Source organism: Poecile atricapillus, chromosome 4 (genome assembly GCF_030490865.1).
Source record: "Poecile atricapillus isolate bPoeAtr1 chromosome 4, bPoeAtr1.hap1, whole genome shotgun sequence".
In the NCBI taxonomy this organism is placed as follows: Eukaryota; Metazoa; Chordata; class Aves; order Passeriformes; family Paridae; genus Poecile; species Poecile atricapillus.
In genome coordinates, this window is record NC_081252.1 from 63,751,518 (window position 1) to 63,776,284 (window position 24,767).

The 24,767-nt window shown below is 43.8% G+C and overlaps 1 protein-coding gene across 1 annotated transcript; it reads right to left on the bottom strand.

Annotated features, from left to right (window-relative positions):
• Positions 1-2,416: 2,416 nt before the first annotated feature.
• Positions 2,417-3,805, bottom strand: LOC131579215 (basic salivary proline-rich protein 2-like). The gene has a single exon (XM_058838848.1). It carries the CDS (start codon positions 3,803-3,805, stop codon positions 2,417-2,419), a length of 1,389 nt encoding a protein of 462 aa, XP_058694831.1.
• Positions 3,806-24,767: the final 20,962 nt, after the last annotated feature.

Here is a 24,767-nt window from a genome sequence, read left to right on the forward strand (position 1 = left end):
CATCTTGGTTCTGCTGTTGCAAAATGAAAGATTCCAGTTAAGCACCTGTGCTTTTGAAAGACTGGGTTTATTCTTGAATATTTAGTTTTAGTTCAATGAAGTTTCCAGTAGAGAAAGTAAACAAGTTCCCCTTGATATTTTGCTGTTTCCATATTTAAGATGTGTAGACTTCTTTTCAATAGATAAATTGGCTCCAAGGATTTCCACTTTGTTATTGCAATATTTATGCATCCTGAATTCCTAGACAAAAAATAACAAAAGCACAGACTTGCAAAGTCTATATAGTGAAAAATTGTGTATTGTGAGTTACAAGAAAGTAAAGAAATTATTATTTACTTTTTGTTGCACATTTTACTAAATGGATTTTTTAGATATACTGTGAAGAGGTTTTTGTCTGCTATCTGAAACTTTTATGTATACTCATTTTGAAAAGGTTTAATTTAGAGTTTGCTTTCTTGGATAAGTAGAAGAATGAGTGAGTGAGTGAGTGAGTGAGTGAGTGAGTGAGTGAGTGAGTGAGTGAGTGAGTGAATGATTTTTCAAATAATTCATTTTTCTAAGTTGTTTACAATCCCTTGAAAATAGCCCACTTAAGAAATTTGTTGTAGAATATAAGGAAAAGAATCAGCTTTTAAAGCAAATTTCCTTTTCTTGTTGTTGCAAAAGTGTTGTGTCAGCACAGATCAAATAAAATGGTCTTCCATAAATCAATAGGAGAAAAATGTTACTGATCCACAGTTATACATCAGAGAAATGACTGTTTGGGAGCATACTCAAGCAGTGGGATAACCTGTATATTTACCCTCATACACTGTTCTTGGCAATTGGAAGCAATATAACATTATCTCTACTGATACAGTTAATAAAGACCCAGAGCTGTAACATAAGGAGAAAATTATCTCTGTGTTGCTTCTTTTTCATCATGTTCTGTATATGGTACCAGAGTGTAAATGTTTAATAATAGTAATAACACAATGTAAAGAAATGTTTCTGTTAAACAGAAACTGATTTCATACTAATCAGCTCATCACTTATTCAAATGTATTTCTCATTAAACTGGGGAGAGCTTCAATCAGAGCTAAAGACAGAAAAATTCCATTGCAAGACAAATGTGGCATTTTACTCCATGCCTGTTTGAATGTAAACTATTACTATTTTAAGTTGCTACACAGAGCTGAATATTTAGAATCACTAAAAAAAATATTGTCTGCTATACACTGCAAGGGGAAAAACTATGGATGCAGAAAAAAGTTAAGCTGCTATTTTTTAGCGCATCCATATATATACATATGCACAAACTTACACACATTATGTCAAAATCTGTTTGAGTGGCTTGCTTTATTTTTAGTCATTGTATTTACAGTAAAATATGCTTGACCAGAAATAGAAGGACATTTTCTAAAAATGGAAAATATTTCAGCATCAATGTAGTTGAATCTGACATTCGGTATTGTGAGTGGCTCTAGCAGTACCCATCACTGAGTATGTCAGCAGACCAGTTCATCTTGTTTGGTATTTAGCTGCAGTATCAGTTGAGTTGTATGAGGATGGACCTCCTGTTCCATTCTTTATGAATATTTTTCCAATCCACCAGCTGGACCCGTTATTCTTGTGGTATTGTGTAATTTTCGAAAGACAATGGTGATACAACACCACCCAGCAATTCCAGTACTGGTACAAGATTCATCAGGAATCTTGCCAACATAATTCAAATCACATGGGATGTTCACTCTTGGAGTAGGAGTGTAGTTTTTACATGCAATGCTTAGTGCATCTTTGGGGAGAAAGTTGAGTACTACTTGAGTAAAACCAATATAACTCTGTAGAGACTTTAATCTTGCCATGTGAAAGAAGATTCACAGAAGAAGAAATTTGTCACAAAGATAAGTTCAAACATTCTGCATCTGAAAACTGAAAGTGGAACTATTTTCTTTGCTGGCCAGGTCTGCTTTTTGTACCTGGAGTCTTTTTTATTTTTTAAACCTCACTATTGCTATTGATAGAAGGTGTGAGAACATCAGCCTCACAATAAATATTAGAGACTATGATGCAATTAAAGCTTTAAGCTTCAGAAGCAGTACTTCATGACCTTTACATGAATGAACACTTGCTGACTGACCTCCCAGTGCTTTAGATTGACAGCACTACGTCAGTCTGCCTACAGTTATTGCAGTCTAAGTTATACCTCCAGCTTTGGTTTGCCTTAGTCCAGTTTCAAATACTGAGCTAACCTAGTGATGAGTTTCTCAAGCAACAGCTCTGCGTTTGTAGTGTACTGCTACAAATGACTCAGTACCTGACCATCTTCTCTGGCTGTTGAAGAAAAACCCCAGCCACCATCCAGTGTTGGCATGCACAACCATTTTTAATTTCCCTGAAGGAACATAATTTGGATATGATTATCTATTCCACCTCTTCAGATGTACCTCAGGTTTAAACCGGACCTTTCTGCAGGATTCTCCCTTACTTCCAGACCTGAAGCAGGACTCACTGCTGCTGGCTGTTGAGCAGTATGAGCATCTTTCCCTCTCTTAGCCTGTCTTGCAGGAGGAGACCAGAGGAGCAAACCGATGTGAATGGCCCTGCTTGGCCCTTTGTGTCCGATCAGTCGTCCCCTCCCAGGGACAGTCAGGATGTCCTTGCTCACTGCCCCTGCTCGGTGCGGAGGGAGCGGAGCAGCGGAATGCCCACGGGGCTGGGGCCCTTGAGGGGCCCTGGGCTCGGTGCCGGCTCCGGCGGAGCTTCCCCTGTTCCGGCGGAGCTTCCCTTGTCCCGGCGGAGCTTCCCTTGTCCCGACGGGGGTTCCCCTGTCCCGGCGGAGGTTCCCCTGTCCCGGAGGAGGTTCCCTTGTCCCGGCGGAGGTTCCCCTGTCCCGGAGGAGGTTCCCTTGTCCCGGCGGAGGTTCCCCTGTCCCGGCGGAGGTTCCCCTGTCCCGGAGGAGGTTCCCTTGTCCCGGCGGAGGTTCCCCTGTCTCGGCGGAGGTTCCCTTGTCCCGACGGGGGTTCCCTTGTCCCGGAGGAGGTTCCCTTGTCCCGGCGGAGGTTCCCTTGCCCCGGCGGAGGTTCCCCTGTCCCGGCGGAGGTTCCCTTGTCCCGGCGGAGGTTCCCTTGTCCCGGAGGAGGTTCCCTTGTCCCGGCGGAGCTTCCCTTGTCCCAGAGGAGGTTCCCTTGTCCCGGCGGAGGTTCCCTTGTCCCGGCGGAGCTTCCCCTGTTCCGGCGGAGCTTCCCTTGTCCCGGCGGAGCTTCCCTTGTCCCGACGGGGGTTCCCCTGTCCCGGCGGAGGTTCCCCTGTCCCGGAGGAGGTTCCCTTGTCCCGGCGGAGGTTCCCCTGTCCCGGAGGAGGTTCCCTTGTCCCGGCGGAGGTTCCCCTGTCCCGGCGGAGGTTCCCTTGTCCCGACGGGGGTTCCCCTGTCTCGGCGGAGGTTCCCTTGTCCCGACGGGGGTTCCCTTGTCCCGGAGGAGGTTCCCTTGTCCCGGCGGAGGTTCCCTTGCCCCGGCGGAGGTTCCCCTGTCCCGGCGGAGGTTCCCTTGTCCCGGCGGAGGTTCCCTTGTCCCGGAGGAGGTTCCCTTGTCCCGGCGGAGCTTCCCTTGTCCCAGAGGAGGTTCCCTTGTCCCGGCGGAGGTTCCCTTGTCCCGGCGGAAGTTCCCCTGTCCTGGCGGGGGTTCCCTTGTCCCGGCGGTGCCGCCTGCTCCAGCCCGCGCACTGCGCGCTCCCGGCCGGCCCCGCCGCCGCCGTGGCGCAGCTGTTTGTGCAGCTGTGTTCCCGGCCAGATGGGAGAAGTGATTCTTGCTGGAAAGAAAAACATGTTGCTTTTTGGAGGGTGTTTTAACATACTTTTTTCCAGCCAGATCGGTTCCCTGGTCCGGTTCGCTATGCAGGCACAGAGCAGGACAGAGAGGTGGGTGAGTCAACAGCGTCTGCCCTGAGCGCTTTGTACCACTGGAGACACACTCATGGGACTGACGCTATCATTTGATAAGCATTTAAACCGACACTTAGGAAAGCAATTTGCCTCCTGACTTCTCTTTCTTTCCCGTATGAGCATTTCCAGCTTCTGCCGTCAGCAACAAATGGAGCGAGCAGCTCCAGCCAAGCAGGCAACGGGAAAATCAGGCTGGCTAGCATGTAGGGGTGAAAAACCCCTTATCCCATGGAAGAACTTCCTCTGCTAGGGCAGCTACCCTAATCCTCTTCCTTGGCAGAGCAGCACAAGCACTTTCCCCAGCAGCAGGGTGGGCAGCACAGAAAAGGTGAGAAAGCGTTAGGTCTCTGCCTGCTGTTCCCTACTGGATATGTTTCCCACTAGAAATACTAGGGATTACTAAAAACAATGAATATATGCCCACTGACTGCTATAATTCAGTATTTTCACAGATTTTTTTTTTTAATTTATTTCCCCCCCCCCCCCCCCCCCCCCCCCCAAGACTTGAAACATTGATAAAACACATTAGCTCGGTCCTCTCGCAGTGTTTGAAGTGCCTGGCCTGCCATTAGAATCTGAAGAGCATTTTTGTGCCAACATGGACCATCAGTCTCAGCCACCATGCCATGGTCACCTACCACCACAGTGTGGGACAGCCCTTGCCATGGTGAGTGACAGTTCTTTGAAAGGGATGAGCTGTGACCTGTAGCAGGAGGCAGGAGTAGCATGAGGGGCAGCGTGAGTCACTCATGCACTGGCACAGTCAAGGCCAGTGTCAGACTGTCCTACTGCTGCCCTACTAAATGCTCTGTTTTATCTAAAACTGGAGGCATCAGTTTCAGAAACAATATTGTTGGGCTTTGGTCATAAGGAATATCCTATCCCAAATAAGACTAGCTACTTATTTCACTGCCAGCCCCATGCTTCTGTGACTGGTTACACTGCTCTGAAAGCCCAGGGAGAGAACTTGGCTTTGTTTGACCCTGCCCATGGCCAGGAAGCTGTGGGTGATGTTTCATATTACAGACTTGTTCAGTGGCAGTGAAATCAGCTACAATTATTGCAGGGTTTAAAACAGGTTTAAATTAAATCCAAGTCAAACACAGAAGGAGCTTTGCTTCTCTTCTCATATCTGAAATAATTATAGTTATAAAATAATTACAAAGTCATCACGTGATACCAGACCTCCTTATGCAATATTTAGCATTTTAAAATGATTTAAAATAATTTAAATTTTAGCTCCTTTAAAGCCAGTGACACAAAAGCATCCCGGGTGGGGCTGGGATGTTGGCCCGAGATCCATAGTGATTTAGGCTTTCTGCACACTTCAAGGCTAGGTATGAAATACCTTACAGAGACCTTAGTACTGAGGAGATTTTAAACTCTTGCTGCCAGAAACTTTATGCTCTACAATGTGGATTGAGTCAGGTTCCCAAAATTAAAGTGCCCCCAAAATCACTCATGTATTAGAGAAAAGGTTGGTTTTGAATAGTAAATAGCAGATCTTATGTAAAAGTAACAGAGGGGGAAAAAAAAAAAAAAAGAAAAAATGGAAAAAATAAAGAAAATAAAAGCCTTTCTTTTCCTGACTATTCTCATTTATTTCATATGAAGAATTAATATTTTGCTCATACTTTAACTCCAATTTACCTATTTCTAACACTAATTAACATTCAGTAAATATATCTGAAAGCTCTCCCTCCATCTTTCTTTATATGAGTATTTTGAAAGGGGCTTATCCTATATCTAGCAAATTCTAATCCCTATGAGCTAAACTTTGGAAGTGAGCGAGGAATGCAGGTAGAAAGCTTTTCTCTTTCAAAGTCGAAGGGTAATAGCATGTCCTTTCTATTCCAAAGTCAGAGTGAAGACAAGTTCCTCTTGATGAAAGCGCCACAGTTAATCCGTCTCAGGATTGGTGTCTCCATGTAGCACCCTGGGGAACTAGAATAAAAAGAAGTGGGTTTTGCCTGGTGAGCTGTAGAGTTACAGTGCAGGAAAATCCTTGTTGTACAGTATGCTATATTGTTTCGCTAATGTATTTTTTCTGTGCTCTGAATGAAGCGTTTATATGCAGGGAAATTGGCTTTGAGGCAGCGGATGAAATCGTAATGGTGTCAATGATCTGCCTCGCAGCAGAACAAGCCATCAGCTGATGGATCACGTTAAACCGCAGAGGATGCCATCCCGCAAGTCTTTCTCATGGCAGCAAAGCCATAAACACTGTGAGCTGTTCTGTTAACATCTGAGAGCCTGCCCCCAGAAAGGAGGATAATTCCAACACATTTATTAAAGAGTCAGCTTCCATTCTTGTTGATTAATTGTGATCATTTGTTGAAGAGTCTAAGGCTTTTTTTTTCTCCTGACCGATTTTTAATTACATTCCAAAATGCTCCCAGCCCCCATATATTTCAGTTCATTCCATTTTTGAAAATGTCCAGGATGGAAAAAAGGTAAGGTTGGTTTCTTTGGTGGAAGTTGTCTGATAGTGAATTTTCTTCCTTTTTTTCTGTTACATTTTTCAAAGAAGCTGCTTTTGAGGGTGTGACCTGACATATTTACACAGTTATGAACATGAAATCTCTGTATTAATGGTGGAGTTATAGAATGATTTAGTTTGGAAGGGAATTTAAAGACCCTCCATTTCCAGTCCCCTGCCATGGCAGTGATGTGAACAGAGTGATGCAGAGCTCTGAAAGTTCCTTACCCGACACATTGCACCATGGTGCAAGCAACTTGTGCTGACACACGCAACAGGAGAGTTGCCTTTCACTGTTTTTATCACTTTATTACTCAATGTTTTAATTCCTCTAAACTTCAAATGAAAGCTGACATTCTGCTGTGTTTTTTTGTTGCTTGTTATTTACTATTACAGAGCTGTTCACATGTAAAGAGTGAGACAGAGCTATAGTTTTAAAAGACATAATTGCCACAAGGTATTTGTGTGGTCAAAGAATGAACAATAGCCAGGCTGTTTCTTCCAACTTCAGAAAAACTTTTCTTTGAATACCCCCTTTTGCTTTCTGAAGAATCACCATTATATCTAAACCCAGGCCATCCACAAAAAGCTGAGTGCCAGATGATGAAAGATGTTCATGGTGTGGTTCTTGGCAACCAGTAGGAGAGAACTTCATCAGTATTCACTGTTAATCAGCTTAATCTGGCCTTGCAACTGCTGTGGTAGGGTGTCCAGTCAGCTGATGCCATGTATAACCACACTTCATGCAGGGCTCAAACTGCCAATACAAACTGAGCCCTTCCACTGCACACATGGCACACAAAAACCCAAATTAATGGTTGCATTTAATTAACCATCCTTAAATCAATTCACATTTTTAAAAGTGCTTATGAGAGCATCAGTACAGTATAAGCAAGCCCCTGATTTTGCGTGCTGAAGGCTAATGGAAAGGCTGCTGTTTGCCTTATCACTTGATGATACAAAGAAGCATCAGTTGCTGGCCAGTCTTTTCTATCTTTCCTTCCTCTTTAAGAATCTTATTTTCCAGCTTTTCCATCAATTACAAGACTAAAATTCATTCTGACAGCAGGGAAAGTTAAGTGGCTTAATTTGTTCTTAAAAATGGGAAATTTCCTCATGTTCCAAGCCTGTCTTACTAAACCTGGCTCCCTCTCAGAAATATTAATGTTGTCTATTTTGAAAATTTCATCACATTCACCCTTCAAAAGAGCAGTCTGTGTGATGGGTGGTGAAATCAGCTGCTCTTGCATTTCACTAATAAGAGAGCTGCTAAATCAATTCCTCTCCTTTCCCTTCAAAGGTTTTTCTATCCTCTAGAGTTGAAATTTTTCTGGAAAAAAATGTTACAACTCCATTTATAGATGCCAGTGAACTGCTGTAATATGCAGTAAATTTATTTTAATCACATACATTATTCTGAAGACATGTCTGTTCTTACTCTCACCTGACAATTACTGACTATACATTTATTATTTTAGTAATTGCGTCCTCTTTTCTTATGATTGTTATTCCAGACTAATTCTCAGCTGGTGCAAATATGTTTAGGGTGAGCAGTTAATAATGCTTTAGGATCAAGCCCCTAGTGTTTCCAAGGGTATCAAAATGATGGGAAAGTGTCTACTGGTTTTGGTGAAGATATATTTTAACTTTTTCTAAGGTGCTCAGGTCTGAGAATATTTGATCATCCCCTCACACAGCTTCCTAAAGTAGGCAAAAAAAATTCACAGTTATATCAGGTGAATAATTTAATTAATTAAATATTATAATTTGCATATTTGAAGGGAGTAAATAATTTTGGTTTTGTTATTTGCCTAATATTTAGGACACACAAAAATAGGAAGATATTACTTTAGAGGCCACGTCTCAATACTTCTAGCTCAAGTCTATTAATTTCCTTCTTTTCTGCAAATGGGAACCACTATGAGAAAAAATTGGCTTGAACTGACTTCTGTATTCTGGCACGCGTTATGAAAGTGCTGTCTTGTTCCATTTTTATCAACTATTTTTGGTTTAAAAGCAACTATTTGACTGATAATTAGCACACCTATGTCTTTACAGAGTCTCAGTCTTGAAGCAATATATGAAATGTCAAGGAGCTTAAGGCAAAGGTTAAAGATTCTTGGTGTCTTTCGGTTAAAACAGTGCCAGAATAAGTTTTATATCTTTCTGAAGAGGAGGTTTCTATTTCTTTAAGTGCAGCTGTTTGATTTTCTTTTTTTTTTTTTTTTTTTCATCATGACTCTGCATGCATTAGTCTCCTACAGGGCAAATTGCTTTATTTAACACGCCACAGAAAGCTACTGCTGTTGCATCAGAGAGATGGAATGCTTCTCTTAAACTGTAATGCCAATAATTGCCTTTGGACTTCCACACAAAGAAAGTTTTGGTCTTCAAACTGTCTGGAAGGGTTTGTCTGTAATTGCTGTAATGTACAATCACTCCTAGAATGAAAAGGAAAATGACATATATTTAGAAAGTTCAATAAGAACAGTGCAAACAAGCAACGCTATTATCCAAGTCAGTGAATGAGCCCCATGTTCTGAGGCTGTGCCTCAGAAATTGTTTTATTGCACATGGTGAGCAGACACACTGTTAATATGAAAGTATAATGGAAGCAGTTGGAGTAACCGCAAGAACACCCTCTGAAGCATCCATGTTTGGTTAAACATATTTGTCTGAATTCATACCAGGCATCTGGGCTGACAGATTATTTATGTCTGGATTCTCCCCCTTCACACTGCTTCACAACAGAATAGGTATATCCCATCCATACATGGAGATGTTCAATGCATTACACCTTCTGGGCAATTAAAAAGCAAAAAAATACACATTTTCTAAGTTTCAAAACTGTTAAGACTCTAGGTATGCTTTCTGAGAGCTACTTGGGCCAGATGTCTTCATGTTTGTGAAGCTGCATCATGGGTTTGACCCACTTCCCAGCACAGTCAGACATGGCACTGCCACTGACCTGCAAACCCAAAACCCTGCTGTTTTTCAGCTGTCTGAAATGTCAGGATAAGAAAGGCAGAGAAAGCAGTGTCCGGTATGGATGTAAGACAACAGTGACCTAAAATGCTCGCTAGGGCTTAACAGGATTTATTATCCCTTCCTCCCAGCAGTGGGAAGTTGGATTGCTGGTCAGCTACAGTGTGGGGTAGACCTTAGCAGGCTCAGTCTGCTGGAGTTAAAGCCTGGGGAGGATGGAGACCTTTCTCTTGATACCATGTAGATGCAAAAATAAATATAAACTCCAAAAGGCAGAGGGAACAATTCACCATTTTTAAATTAAAAACTTCACAGGCCATGAAAAGAATTGTTGAAACTCTCTGCAAAATAATCTGCTGGGTGGGGTACAGAATTCTAGATCATCTAGATCAGATGTTTGCAGCAACTTCTGTTATCTTCTGGTCTTCTACCCACACACTAAAAATTGTCTTGTCATTCTATTCATTGCTAAGAAAAATAATAACTGTGTTGTCAAAAATGACAAGCTATCTTCAAACACGGAATAATTGAGTGAAGCATATAAATTCCAAGATAAAGATTGATTGTGTCTTTTCATGAAAAGTATTCTTAGTATTAAAACTGAAGGGAGAAATTATTAAAAAAAAAAAAAAATCCACAATCTGTCAACAAATTTCCACCAGTGTCAAGGTACTTCTGAGTTTTTCTGCCATGCTCCCTTCCAAAACATTATTTTAAATTAAATGTATTTTTAAAAAATGGCTAATATTGCCTCAATGTGTGTGTAACTCAGACTAGCTAACAAATCCTCTGCTAAGTAAATTTTTTATTTCTATAAATTTTCTGGGTTTCCTAAATCAAAACATTAAAAGCAAAATATAGGCCTTAGGGATATCTAGAAACAAATCCTTCTACACAGCACTTGCATCTACAAAAGAGTATTTCTTACTGGTTCTTTTGCTGAAAAAATGCTTCTCAAAACCACAGTATACAATATAGCTGTACCTTCATTTGGATTATTGAAGACATCACAATAATCTGTATACAAGTATTTCAGCTCTCAGTTTGAGAAGGTGGTGCCCCAGTAATTTATATAGGAAAGTTACAACTCAAATACATTTGTGGAAATGCTGTAGCTCATATCTACATGCTTTCTTGAAATCATGACTTAGCTAGGTCAGAAACAAATGTTTTTTCTCCTTGCTTCTTGCTTTGCTTGGATGGAAATTGTCCCACTGCCCAGCAGTGCTGCAAACAGATACAGAGTAGCAGGTGATAAGTATTTGGGTGGTTCATCTCTCCCTATTCCCATTCTGCAGTTCTCCTCCCCAGTCCCTGCCACTGTCTGGTCCTGCTCTCCAGCCACAGCTCAGCATCCTCAACGCCACTCCAGAGGAGCCCTTTGACCTCTGCCAGTGTTTATTGATAACAAACCAAGTGTTTTGGCAACTGATAAGGCCCATTGTGGTTTTTGTGATTCCTACTGCAGGTAACTCTTGCCTTTTTGTCTTGCTAAGAATCCATGGAGTACAGGGTTAGACAGCATATGGTGGCTTTCAAACATGTTTTTTGTTTCAGCACCTGAAAACATCAGTTTCTGTGTGAATTCTGATAGAGGAACCATCCCAACAGCGTACATTTGGTGTTTCATTACAGTAAGGACACTGAAATTGAAACATGTTGTGCTCCTTAATGATTTGAATGTTGAAAGATGTGCCTAGAAATGGCAGCTATGCTGCAGAAGGAAGGGTCTAAGTTGTGAATTTAATCAGAGGAGAAGGAGGGATTTTAATTAAAAATTTCCTTTGGCATGCAGGAAAAAAAAAGATTAAAATCTGCAATTTGTTCAAACATAAAATTGAGTTTAGTTTTTTAGTGGCAAGTGTTAAAGACTAAGTATCAATAGAAAAAAATATTCTGATGTTTTTGAATTAGAGGGGAGTTTGGCTAAAAAAAAAGCAGATTTGATAGCATTTGATTTTGTCTTATCTAAGTGTACATTTTCCAGTGAAAAATCTTTCAGACAGCAAGTAGATCAGAGGGCTCAAAGGACTATTACCATATGTGATTCTTTCCAACTCAGTTTCCTTTATAAAAAAATAAATCAGTACCATCTAAATTTCCCTTTTCCTCTTTCTCCATGAAAGGGAACCTACAGCCTATCCATATGAATCTCATAATGTTTTGCTTCCAGTATTCTGCTGAGCCCATCCTAGCCATGTCACAAACCCTCTTTGTATCTGTTTGCTCCCTTCATTCCTTCAAACCATGGACACAAATTTTCTCCAAATCCTTCATCCCTTTTTCTAGTCACTCTGCTTCTCCATTCAAACAGGACATTTGGGAGAGTAGAAGAATGGAAGACAGGAAGGCAAACTTGGAAAACTCAAAGTAACATACACATACAGCTGTTCCAAAAGGGCCAGATTTTCATTTGGTTTAAAATGGGGAATATCTGCTGACACAGTAAAATTAACACTAATTTAGAAGTTTTTCTATCACAGTTCTAACTGGCACCCACCTGGGAGGTGGACTGCCTGTGTTTGTGCAAGAAAGAAGAAATCTGGTGCAAGAAGGAAGAAATCTGGTGCAAGAAGGAAGAAATCTGGTACAACAAAGATTGTTGGTGCTTGTCTTTGAAACATAGGAAAGTCTAATGTTGACAACATGGAACAATGAGCTTAGGTTTTATCTAAAAAAGCCACCTATTACTTTTCTGTACAAAAATCTTGCCTCCAAATAGTTGTATTTGCCATGGAAAGACAATATATCAAACTAAAATAGAAAGCTCAAGGCCTGATATATAGCTTTAGTCCACCCTTTAAGCATGTCTTGGTGCATCCTGACTTACGGTGTTGTGTCTGACACCTGCATGAAATCAGCTGCTGCGTATGGCTATATCCACCTGCTAGTTTTGCTAAATGACTGTATCTCACATGAGTTGTGGCTGCCTGTATAGCTGGGTTTGAAGTGGAGAGGAGAGGAGGAGAGCAGGCTTGCTCTAGGCTTGAGTCAGAAGGAGTCACAGTATAGACCTAAAAACCCTTAACAGAGACCATACTGTGATGTGTGGAATGATTTCTTCAATTCATGTGTTCCAAAAACATACATTTTCACTCCTGCTTGCCTCTTTTAATTTGCTAAAAATCTTACCTTATTTCCTATTATTTTGCTACAAAATATTCAATGTTTTGCAAGACTGCACCCATATTTGAAATTTTACTTCCCATTAGGCCCCCTCCCCCCTATAAATTGACACAGATCAAAGCTGATGAAGGAGTAGCAGTGGTAGTTCCACTGCTTGGTTAGGCACTCTGATCTGCTAAATTCTAGATGTAGAGCAAAGGAATCTTAAAAAAAAAAAAAATTATTCCAAAGAGTAGTTCTCAGGCAGCTCTTTTGTGTGGGGATCATATATTTGACACCATGCCTTATGTGGAATGCACATCAAATCACCTGGAGACTCCACATCAATGGTAGTTATGTGCATGCATGTACCACAAAGAGAATAGACCTTTAAACCGGTTGGGTGCATGAGACAAAAAAAAAAAAAAAAAAGAAAAAAGTCTAAAGAGTATAAATCTGGAGGAGTGCATCAAATTCTTTGATTTATCTCTCTGCTTAGCCTTATGCCTTTTTTCTGTTGTTGTGTTTTAATGTTTTAATAGACAGATTTTTATTTTTTTTTTAAAAAAAAGGCTTTTCCACTGCAGCCAGTGCTTTATTTTATAAGGTTCTCTCCTTAATCAAACCCGTCTGTGTTATCTGATCTGAGACTGCCCATAGGATAAAGGGACAGATCCTTAGCTCCCATGTATTGTCTTGTAGACTTCAAGGGGGTTGCACTAACTGCAACAAGTCCATTACTTGCTTTTGCTTGTTGTTGAACTCTTAAGTATTACCATGTTTTTTCTTTAGCTGTTGCTGAAGCACATAGCAAGTATTCCTCAGATAAAATGATTTCCTCTGTGCTGAGCTGATTTTTGCTCCAGGCTGGCATTTGCTAATTTCAGGGAGGTTTTGCTATCACAGAAAGGACCAAAACAAGCCTCTTATAGGATTAAATGGACTCCAATACTTAGAACAAGGAGTTTTTCACCTCAGAACTGAGCCCCAGGTTAAGGTGCATTTGTCACTTTCAATCTAGAAATGTCAGGGATGTTGTAACAGAAACTAAAATAAAACAAAACAAACAAATAGAAGATAGGAAACTGCCTGGTTTTGTTCCAGAATGAGGTGGTAGACTCTGAGTTTACCTTCCAGTTCATGCTCCAGAGTGAAGGCCACTGTCTTTCCCTGATTCTGCCTAGTCCTTCCATGATGTGAATAATCTCAATGGACCTGCTCACTAAAACCTCAGCGAAACCAAGCTTGTGCCAGGCTACCTAGCTGTTGTGACAGTCTGTCCTAAAGAGAGATTTCTGACCATATCAAGAGGAACATTCTGCTTGGGTTCCCTGTGACATTAGAAACCAGACTCTGCTACTGCTGAATATGGTCTTCCCTCTCTAGGACTCCCCATGTTTTCCTCCCAATCCTCCCAGCCCATATTTCTTTCTGACATGCAAAGAAATTAGGACATAATCAAAGACAAACAATTCCAAAAATCATGCACCAAGCCCCAGTTTTCATCCCACATACTCAGCAGAATGCATGGGATCCCATGCTGTGTTTGCAGCACACCATGACACCATGGTGGCCTGGCTGGGACCAATTGCCCAGCAAAGGACACTGTGGAGACAGAGTGAGGGCAAGGTCCTCTGCTGTCACAGGCCTTCAAGCGAGCCACTGCTCTCAAATGCTGAGAGAAGTAAAGCAAAAGTTATGAGGCCTGAAGTAAATGTTTCTACAGAAGTGGGTAACACATCCATTGCATGCTGACTATTACAATTTATTTAATGATTACTGTTGACCCAGTTGGTCCACCAAGCACAGAAACTGCACATAAGTGTTAAAATAAGGAGGAAAAGTGATGGATAAGTCAGTGCAGGGTGTGAATTACAGTGTAATAGTCTAGCTGTTGCCATTAGTTCAGAGATCTACAAAGTCCTTTCATAGATCTACAAGCTGTGGTGCATGCCATGAGTTTCTTTAGGACGTGCATGAGAAGCAGAAGTGGCTCCATAACCAAATACAGCTGACAATTGCTTCAGGGTTTTCCCTTTAAGGCTGCTGTAAAGGGCAGAGGGAAGGTTCACCTGTGGAGAGCTGGCAATGCCTCTTCACCTCTCACACCTTACAGAGGACTGCAGGAAGCCCTGCAAACCCAGCTTCTTGGGTGAATGCTGAGAACACCTAGCTAATTCATGAGCACCATCTGTATGGATGCTCCTGGCAGGTTGTTGTTTCTTTGGGCAGTAGAATGACTGCTCAGTGATAGACCTGAAGTTCTCTGGTGCTGAGACATGAGGAGCAGAAGTGTGGACAGGCTCAAACAGCATCAGCCTATACCATCTGGGTGGTGTGTGCTCTGTAACAGCAAACCCAGGCCTCATGTCTGCACGTTGAGAAAGACACAATGTGGGAGTGAGTGTCAACAAGATTTACACACATGGGTCTAGAGACTGGAAACAAGGGCAGATAGATGGAGAAACATCTCCATCCAGGTGTTCCTTTACTTAAAGGAAAGATGAGAGAGCGTTTTGTCTCCTTGCAGGAGGAAAGATCATGTATCACTTAATTTAGAAGTGATAGTTGTATAGAAAAATACAAAAAAGCTGAGAACAGAGTTATGCTGTAATTAAAACATGCTTCTTACTGCTCATGTAATTAACTGCTAAAACAATCTCTGAATTTCAGTGATGAATTCTTCATATTTTAGTCTTTACAGCTTAAGAGCAGCTACCTTTTTGCAAGTTATCTTTTATCCAAGTACACACTTTTTTGAACTCAATGCTATTATAACTGGATGAAATTAAAAGGCCTGTAATGTATATAGGAGATAATTTTAAGGAATGTGATGTTCCCATCGGTCCTTATACATTATAAATGAACCCAGAAACTTCTCAGGGTGATGACAGATTTGAAGACTGCAGCTCCCAGATTACAATTCTCCGTTTCAAGCAATGCAACCAGAATTCTGTGATCAAGCCTACAGTTGTATGGTTTCACTGCCTTCTGCAAGATAGCATCGTCTGCAAGATGGTCACTTATATGTGAATTAAGAGTAGCCCTTGGGCCCTGGAGCTTTGCCAGCTTGACCCATCTTTAACCAAAGCCTGACTCTAGGTTAGGATAAACACCCGGCTTTGTGTGGAGTGGCCTTGGCTCTGTACAAAGTACTCTGATTTACTCAGTTCCCCCTGATCCAGGCAGGAACTCAGAGCACTCTGTGTTTTAAGAATTGCACCCTGCAGGAAAGTTTTTGTTTAATTTTTTATTTTATGCTTCAGTAATTGAGCAGAGTATTTTCATCACCTCCCATGAAGATACCTGAAAAATGTCATTGCAAGCAATTCTTTAAATAGCACCCTGCCCTTACAGTGCTGAGCCAGGGAATGCCTCCCACCTGGTTCCAACATCCTTGTGTCTGGAGAAGCTTCTGACTGGTTTGACTATTAATACCTCTGACTCTAAAGTCTGCTTCAACATGTTCACAAGTTCCTTCCTCTCTCTGTAAGAAATTTGTTTTTCTCAACGTTGCAAATATGATAGTGATAGCGCTGCTAAATAAAAGACTGAGCATTTTGACTGCTTATATATTGGCTCCTTGCAGGCATAACTTGATTTAAAAAATCACAGAGAAGCACAATGGAAGACCTAGTCAGCACTTATGTCAGTCTTCCCAAATGCAGCACAAATATAAACAAAACTAGATCAGAGCAAAAGGAGGGAATCTTCTTTAACAAATATAATTAGTAAACATAGTTCTATTTCAAGAAAAAAAATTTTGTTACATTTTTACAATTGAGAGTAAAAAAGGATTAAAAAAGGTTAAAATAATGAAATTAGTAGAAAATATAATTTTTCAAAAGCAGTGAGCTATTGTACATGATTTGGTTTCCTCAACGTCTTGCCAGTTTTGCATATGCCTTAACAGAGAATCAATTTTGTCATGTTACTAAAGATAGAATTATTACAGATGCTTAGAAAGGGAAAGCATAAGAATACTTAAAATCCCCAAGACCTATTTTATGTACTCAACTCTAAGTGTTATCATTGATTTCAATGAAATCTACTCCTATGAAATTATCAAAAAGTTGAAAAAAATCCTTTACTGGATGGGGAAGAGGGATGCAGAGAGACCAGGCTGGGATGGGGACTCCTGTGGGGCGGGGTGGGTACCAGTTCAGGAGCAGGGTCAATATGGGGGGCAGAGCTGGAGGAGGGTGCAGGGAGTTACCTGGCCACATGTGCATTTCATGGCCAGAGGGAAGAGTGCTCAGCTGCAGGAGACATCCCTTTCTCACCCACTCCCTGCCTTGCCTGACTGGGAGCTGCCTGGGGGTGGCCACCATCACCCATCTCGGGGCTTTCAAGGAGAAAACGCTTTTTGAACTCCTCCAAGATTACAGAAAAGTCTCACGGTGCCTGTTTAAACAAGTGTGTCTGAACAGGAAAATCAAACAGACAGGGAGCTACTTCAGTTTCTCCACTTATACGATATTTGAAATGATAAGCAAGGATATATTTTCACATAATTGGACTGTGTCAGGGTACCGGCCATTTGATCAGATAGGGGCTCTCTATGTAGTCTCACATCAGAGGGCTAGTAAACTACAAATTAAGGCAGGCTTTAGATTTTGTCTGTGAAGTAGCCAAATAAATTGAATTTTATTTCTAAAGGTCAGAAAGGGGGTGGGGGAAAATAAAAAAATAAAGGCAGAATAACCGGAAACCAGGATAACTGAATCTGAAAGACTAAATGAATAAAATCTTTGGAAAGGTCTCAACCATGCGTGAAAACCTGTAAGTACTGGAAAGATACCAATCAGCATCTTTGGATCTGACAGGGAGATTTGAGAGCCCAGTTTTCATCACCCCAAAAGAGATCTGCAGAAAGGAAGGCCTAGTGAGGCAAGGGAAATATAATGCTCCATGGGTCCAAGGCTTTTGGTTTTGTTCTGTTTGTTGGTAATTTATCATTTTATTTGGCGTTTGCCTTTGCAACAATATCTTGAGGAGGGTGAGACACCCCGGGACAACTTGCACAGGCCAGCTGGGTGAGGGCCAGAGAATTGCTCACTCGCTCCACCCCTCCACCCCACCCCTTTTGCTCTAGCATCTCAGGCCTGGAGACAGCCAGCCTGCATTTGCTCCTGCTCCCTAGTCCACACACCTCCCTCGAGAGTGCCCCCAGAGCAGGGAAAAGCTCCCCTGCCCACCCACCAGCGCTGGGGGAAAGCTTTCCTGAGGACTGAGGACTGCAAACCCCCTTTCCTCTGCTTGGGCACTGCCTAAGTCTATCCCTCCTGCAAATACAAGTCTGGTCCCCCCAGCCTTGTGCTCTAGACAGATTCCCAGGCTCCAGACAAAAAGGCCAGGGGGACTCCAGGGGACCCAGCTGGCTCCCAGCCAGCCCTGCTGAAAGGGGATCACAAGAAGCCAGATTTATTCCTAAGAACAAAGCTTCCGGTGATTTTCCAAGATGCTCGTGGTACTCCTTTCTCCCTTTTTTTCTTCTCGTCCTTCCCTCCCACCCTTATTTTTCAAGCTCTCTGCTGGAATAGAGGTGTTCCCTGTCACTATCAGTGAATGTGCTGCTTCCAGTCCTTGCCAGGTCTGTGTACACTCCTGTAGCATTTATTTTTCTGTCCCTGGGTTTATAAATCACCAACATTTAGCTACTTGTGTTGGCTAGACAGAAGGACTTGAATTTACCTGTGAGGCTGCTGCACATGATTTTTTTCTGTAACTAGCCACTGCTGGGTCGAGTGAGCTGTGATTTGCTCCTGCATCCAAGCCCCCATGACCACAGTGTGGGAGTCAGGATGTGTGTGTGCGTGTGTGTGCTCATCTGTCACCTACTGCCAGGGCTTGCAGCTGCACTTAGTGACTAGCAAAGGTTGGGCTCTCTGGGGAGACTTCTGCATAAAAGAGGTGAAATGATTTGCAAAGTAGCACCAGCAAACCTCAGGGAGATAACTAATTCTGTGTGTTGAACGTGCCTCTGCTCTGCCTGCCGTCAGAGCCTCCTCCTTGCATTATCTGAAGATTGTTTCAGAAGTAAAAATCAAACAGACCTAAATCCATCCAAGGGTAATAGGACCATTAGTAGCAGGGGACAAACTGCAATCTGGTGCCACTCCAAACTGGCAGAATTTAGGCCCAATTGCATGACATCATCCTGCTCCATAGTGTGGTCCATGCTGCTGACAGGGGTGGGGTAGGTGGGCAGCAGCTGCTGCGCCTGGTCTGGGCACCCCACAGCCACCCACGGCCCCTGCAGGGGCTGGAGGGTGCATGGAGGCTGTTGTACCTTAAAGCTGTGGTGGATTGCAAGAAGTCTGACGCTGTTTGAGAGGCTGAAATAAGTCCTGCTTTGAGAGGCAGAAAACCCCCCAGCTGTTGAAAAGCAAAGTGATCCAACACCAAGAGGGAGCCCACAATTGCTACATAAATAATGTCAAAAGCACATACACTGAGAATAACATGAAGGCAGCACAAGGCAGACCAATGTCTAGAAATGTTATCTCTTCTGTTCCAAAAGCTAATCAGCCCAGCAGTGGGCAAGCCAGGAACATTTTAGATTATGACTATGTTTGCGGTCGATGGAAAGTCTAAGTGGAACACAAGCTTTCTAAAAGACAGTTTCCCTACAAACCAGTTGGGATTTATTTTTGCTCCTCCTCTAGCAGTAATTTCACTTGGATATATTGATTTATTAGAATGACGTAGCTCCCAGTATCATATCTAGCCATTGGTTGCCACTAAGCAAAAGGATGTGGTGAGATCACATTGCCAAAACAATAAGGCACTGGAGTTCCTAACCAGGGAGTTACATGTCATCAGGACAGTTTCAAATACTTGAGGACGACTTTGATATTTGCAGGAGTGTCATGATGTTTTCTTTTTCAATTGACAGAGTCTGGAAGATACCTGACACCAGTTACTCTGCTGTTTAGCTGTACTTTCCCTTCCACAAGGAAATTAAAATCCTTCTATATGTATTTGCACGAATATAATGTTTTCCTTAGTGGAAGGTTTTGGCTTAAGGCAATCTGTTTTGAACCATCATAGCAGAGGAAGAAAATAAACATTTTCCCCTAACCTGTTCCTTGTGAGTTTAGAGGGATATTTTTGAGACTCAGATTTTACCAATGCAAATTAGAGGCAGGGGGAGAAGCCGTCTGGCTTGGGATGCTGTGTGACAGCAGCAGGAAGATAGAAAAGGAGTGCTGGAAAGAAGAGACCTGTCAATCTCCACTGCTGTGCCTCAGGTTGAGCCAGTCTGCCTGTGGGACCGTGGCTTACAGCCCTCCTCCAGCTCTGCAGCTGGAGGCAGCAGCTGGAGGAGAAATTCTTCTGCACAGGCAGCTCTCACACACACAGGCATTGCTTTCACTTCATTTTCCCTTCTACAGACATTCTTTCTTCAGGAGCTGATTATTATAGAGCTGAAATGTATTTCCTTCTGAAAAGTGGGTTTGTTTTTCGTTTGGTGCCCCCGTCCATTTGCACACACCTCTCTAGTGGGATCAGGCTTAGATCAGGATTGCAGAGTTTTTTCAAAATGTGGTGACATGCATTTCTACTGTGCTGTATGTTTTCATATGGTTCTTTGTGTCACATATTTTCCAGCAATTTAGAGAGATGTAAGAAATTGCTTTTACACAATAGACAAAGAAGTGGGGAGATTATTTCAATAGTCTTGCAACTTTGGGGTATTTCATCTTCTTCAAAAGGCGAGAGAAAAAAAACGTCCTTGTGAGCAAATTATTAGAAAAAGACTGGGAATACAATAATTACTCCAAATGGAAACCCAGACCTGAGTCAAACAATACAGCTTTTGTAAACTGGCTCTGCCTGTAAAAAAATCTAGGAAATCTCATAACTAGAACTGTCGAAATCCTTTTCTTATGCAACAATATGTAAAAGACTCCTGAGAAATGAGGAGTAAATATGGAAATGCTATAAAATAGCATGATAATGGACTTGCTCTGAACATTGGAGACTGCCTTGGCAGTACTGGCATGGATTCCTTCAACCACAAACTATTTTCTCATCTTAAAGAATTTGGGACAAATTACATTTTATGATATTCCAAGAATAAACAAGGACATGAAGACAAATAAACTGGGACTCCTCTAATCTACCTTGATCGTTGTGGAATTCGAGGGTACCGAAGCAATTGGGAGAGAGAGCGCAGTTTTGAATGAATGTCCTTTATTAGAGAGCAGAGAGAAGATCATTTATATCCTTCATATTTTATACTTTTGCCTCTAGGAAAGAAAGGGCCAGCACAGCTCCGACTATCATTCACTCATAATGATCGCATACAATATAGTGATTCACAGCGAATCATGTAATAAGGTTTCCATTTTACGCATGGGGAGAAGAAGGAGGGGTGGTTAAACTTTGTTTAGGTCGCATTCACGTCGCCGGCCTCCTCTTTCCCTTGAACTGCTTTACCGGTTTAGGATATTATTTTTTAAATTTTATCTTTAATTTTTCTTCCCTTCGGTTATCCCCCAACAGTAAAAAAATCCCTGAAAGGAACGCTGACAGGCTAATTGCACAGTTAATAATTTTCCTTCGGCAGCGATTCGTTCGGGCACGGCCCTGCTTTGGCGGTCTGTCGGGGCCGGGCGGTGGGGAGAGGCTCCCGGGCAGCGCGGTGCCCGCGGCGGCCCCTCGGAGCGCCCGGCCCGGCGCAGCCCCGCGGAGCGCCCGGGGCACGGCGGGGCAGCCGGGAGCGGCTCTGCGCGGCCGATCGCGGCGGCTAAAGGGCAGAAGCTGCTTTTCGGCATTTCGGCCTAAACCCGCACCCACAGCCGCCGCCCCTGGGCACAGGGGAACAGCCCGCTGTACGCACCCCGCTTGCGGGTTGGGTCAGGACGAGGGAGTTCCGGCCTTGGGACCGTGCTCCCCTCGAGGTGTTGCTGCAGAGCCCGCTCACACACGGAACAGCGGGCTCACACACGGGACAGCGGGCTCACACACGGAACAGTGGGCTCACACACGGGACAGCGGGCTCACACACGGGACAGCGGGCTCACACACGGGACAGCGGGCTCACACACGGGACAGCGGGCTCACACACTAAACAGCGGGCTCACACACGGGACAGCGGGCTCACACACGGAACAGCGGGCTCACACACGGGACAGCGGGCTCACACACGGAACAGTGGGCTCACACACGGAACAGCGGGCTCACACACTAAACAGCGGGCTCACACACTAAACAGCGGGCTCACACACGGGACAGCGGGCTCACACACGGGACAGCGGGCTCACACACGGGACAGCGGGCTCACACACGGGACAGCGGGCTCACACACGGGACAGCGGGCTCACACACGAGACAGCGGGCTCACACACTAAACAGCGGGCTCACACACGGGACAGCGGGCTCACACACGGAACAGCGGGCTCACACACTAAACAGCCCGCTTGCGGTTAGCGCACTGCTCTCGCTGCTCTCGGGACCTTGCCATCTGCAAGCGCTTCAGGTAAAAGCCGAGGTGAGGGCAGGGTAAAGCTCTGGGGGCTGAGAGGAGGAGCTGACTCGGCAGGAAGGTCTGCACTGGGGCTGGGAGGACCAGTGCGCCCCATCAGCGGCTGTTCCTGCAGAACTCCTTGAGACATAGCAGGAATCACCCCAAAAAGATAGCGAAATAAAGGCACCGAGAAAGGCTCGGAGAGTACAAGCATCCCGGCGTGAGCAGGCGAGGTGAGGCAGGTCGATGCTGGCGGGCAGGGGCAGAGGCGATGCCACACAGGCACCGGCCCCAAAAGTGCCTGGAGGAGCAGTGCTCTTCTCCTGCAGAGCCGACACCTTTGCAAGAGCTTTAAATACATATATTAAATTAAGTAGGGGTGTTGTCACTGAAGGGAAACCAGTGCTTTAGCCACGGGGCTTTCACCAAGGTAACCAAGTTCCCTTTTGGGCAAAGCAGAGTCTCGAAGTCTGCTTGACATCTTGAAGCTTAAATAACCGTAAGGCATTGTTACTCCCTGGCAGCAAAGTGCCTCGTTACGCCTGATTGAGCTAATTGCTTTGAAATAGGATATATTATCTATAATTATAGAGATCTTGGAGGAGACGGCCAGCCTTTTCTTTCATCTTTTCCAAGTGCATCATAATGTCGCGATCAAATTAATTTAGGCCACTTGAAATAGTGCCTTCCTTTCAGCCCGGCTCCTCCGGCCCTCAAAGAGCCGGGCACGCCTCGACGACCGACGAGTTTGGCCATCCAAACAGCTCCTGCGGACCTCCCGAGGACCAGTCCAGGTGCCTGAAGCCTTAAAAGTAGTTTGAGTTATGTTTAATCTGGACAGAAAGGAGCAAGGAGAAAGAGAGAGAGGAAAAGGAGAGGAAAAGAAAAGGAAAAGAAAGGGGGGGAAGACAAAAAGGAAAGAACGGAGGTGTTTTCGCATTTTGCCGACACTCGGAAACCAGCGACGAAAACAGGGAGGGCTTTGAGCACTTGAAGGGCTTTGAGGGCTTGTAAAGCCCGCAGGACATTTTTAGCACTTGCGACAGCTCTGGCACTTTGCCCCCAGGGCTGAGTCTCGCAGAGATGAAGTAAGGCTGCTGAAGGGCGCGCAGGGAGCGCGCAGAGGGCGCGCAGGCGGTGCGCGGCTCAGCAGAACTGCCCTGGAGCTGCTCGTCCCCAAAGCCAGCTCGTGTCCTGCGGGACTGTCTGGTCTCCTAAGAGCTGCTGTCTCGGGAGAAATAAAATAGAAACAAGGGAAACAACAACACCCTTCTACTTTCTGAGTTCTGCCTTTAAGTCAAAGATAACGTTTACAAAAGGCAGACAATGCCCTGAACTGGCTTTGCGCTGCCTCCTGTCCTTTCTCCCCATCCCCCACGCACTCCTCCCAGCCCTTGTGGTATTCCCACCGAAATAAAATGCTATGGGTAATGGCTTTGCCTAGCACATTCATTATATTGAAACGGGACTGTTTAGGATGCTAATTGCCCAATATTGTTATCTAGCACAACTGCCTTCAGGGAAACGCCACGGTTCCCAATAAAAACACCGGACTGGAACAAGCACCAATAAAGTCACCCATTTCCCTCTGCCTTTTCACTTCGATTTTCCTTGCAGCCCAGGGCGGAACATAAGAGAGGCACCTAAAAGCAAACCAGAGTACCAACAACACGAAACAGGTACTAAAAAAGTTCCTAAAATCCAGTGGTGTTTTGGTCACCGAAAGCGCAGTAAGTAAGGGAGGAAGAGTTTGGAAACTAAAAATTTCCCGCTGAACACAGAAATCAATCTTGGGGGAGATTTCGTTTTGCAAATTTATTTTCCCAATTCCTAACTTAAAATTTGTAGATTCCGTAAAGAAAGAAGGGGAAGAAAAAATGAGCAAGAAACGAAAGAAACTTTACTGGCATCTCGTTTTCAGCCCAATAGATGAAAAGTCAGCATGTGAATTAGAATCAAGTCCTTGCTATGGTGATTGCTACAGTGATTGAAATACCAGCGAGTATGACAGAAATGTAAACACAAAGCGCTCATTGCTGGGAGATAAATAAAGAGCTAATTATCTCATTCTGTCAACTCTAAATGAAAGCAGGATAGCGCTCCCGGTATGGGACGCACACGCATCTCTTCAAATCTCAGCAACATCCCAATGTTCAAATCATTGTGCAAAAGAAAAGTGAGGAGGGGAAAAAAAGCCAGCAGCGCTAATTTTCATTTTCATGTTTCCTTCAAACAACGAGACTGAACTCAGCCCAAGGGCTGCCTCGAGGTCTAATAAACACATCACTTCTTCTTTTGCATGGTTAAGTTTGGAATCAGGGAAAAAATAATAGTAATTGAAAAACCCAAACAAAACAAGATCCTACCTGTAGGATCGGGTGTAGGGGACACCGTGACACTGTGAAACACGATGCATCGATATATGTGCGTGTTTTCTTAGTCGGGGGTGGAGTGGGGGGTGCATCTTCGTGCCGAGTACCGGACTTTGGGAAAATGTCGTGTGATTGGTAGAGCAAACTAATTTTGTCAGGCTGAATGTGCCGATGTCCCAGGGCTAAGGCGCCTTGCTCCCTTGATGCGGGTTAACGTCCTCAATAGTCCCCCTCCAGCTGAAGCCTTTGATCAGACCGCTGCTGGCGCCTAAAAACAACATCACTTGTCTGCCTATTAGAGGCACTGACTAATCGTGACAGATTGTTTATTCTCGCAATTAGCAATGCAGCCGCTTCTCCGAGCACCCCCACCCCCCTCCCCGACGCGGCCCGACCCGGCCCCCCGGCCCGATGGGGCGCGGGGGAGGC

Bases quoted from the DNA above. Each gene is read 5' to 3' on its own strand.
- LOC131579215 (XM_058838848.1), bottom strand. From the start codon at position 3,805: ATGTTTTTCTTTCCAGCAAGAATCACTTCTCCCATCTGGCCGGGAACA.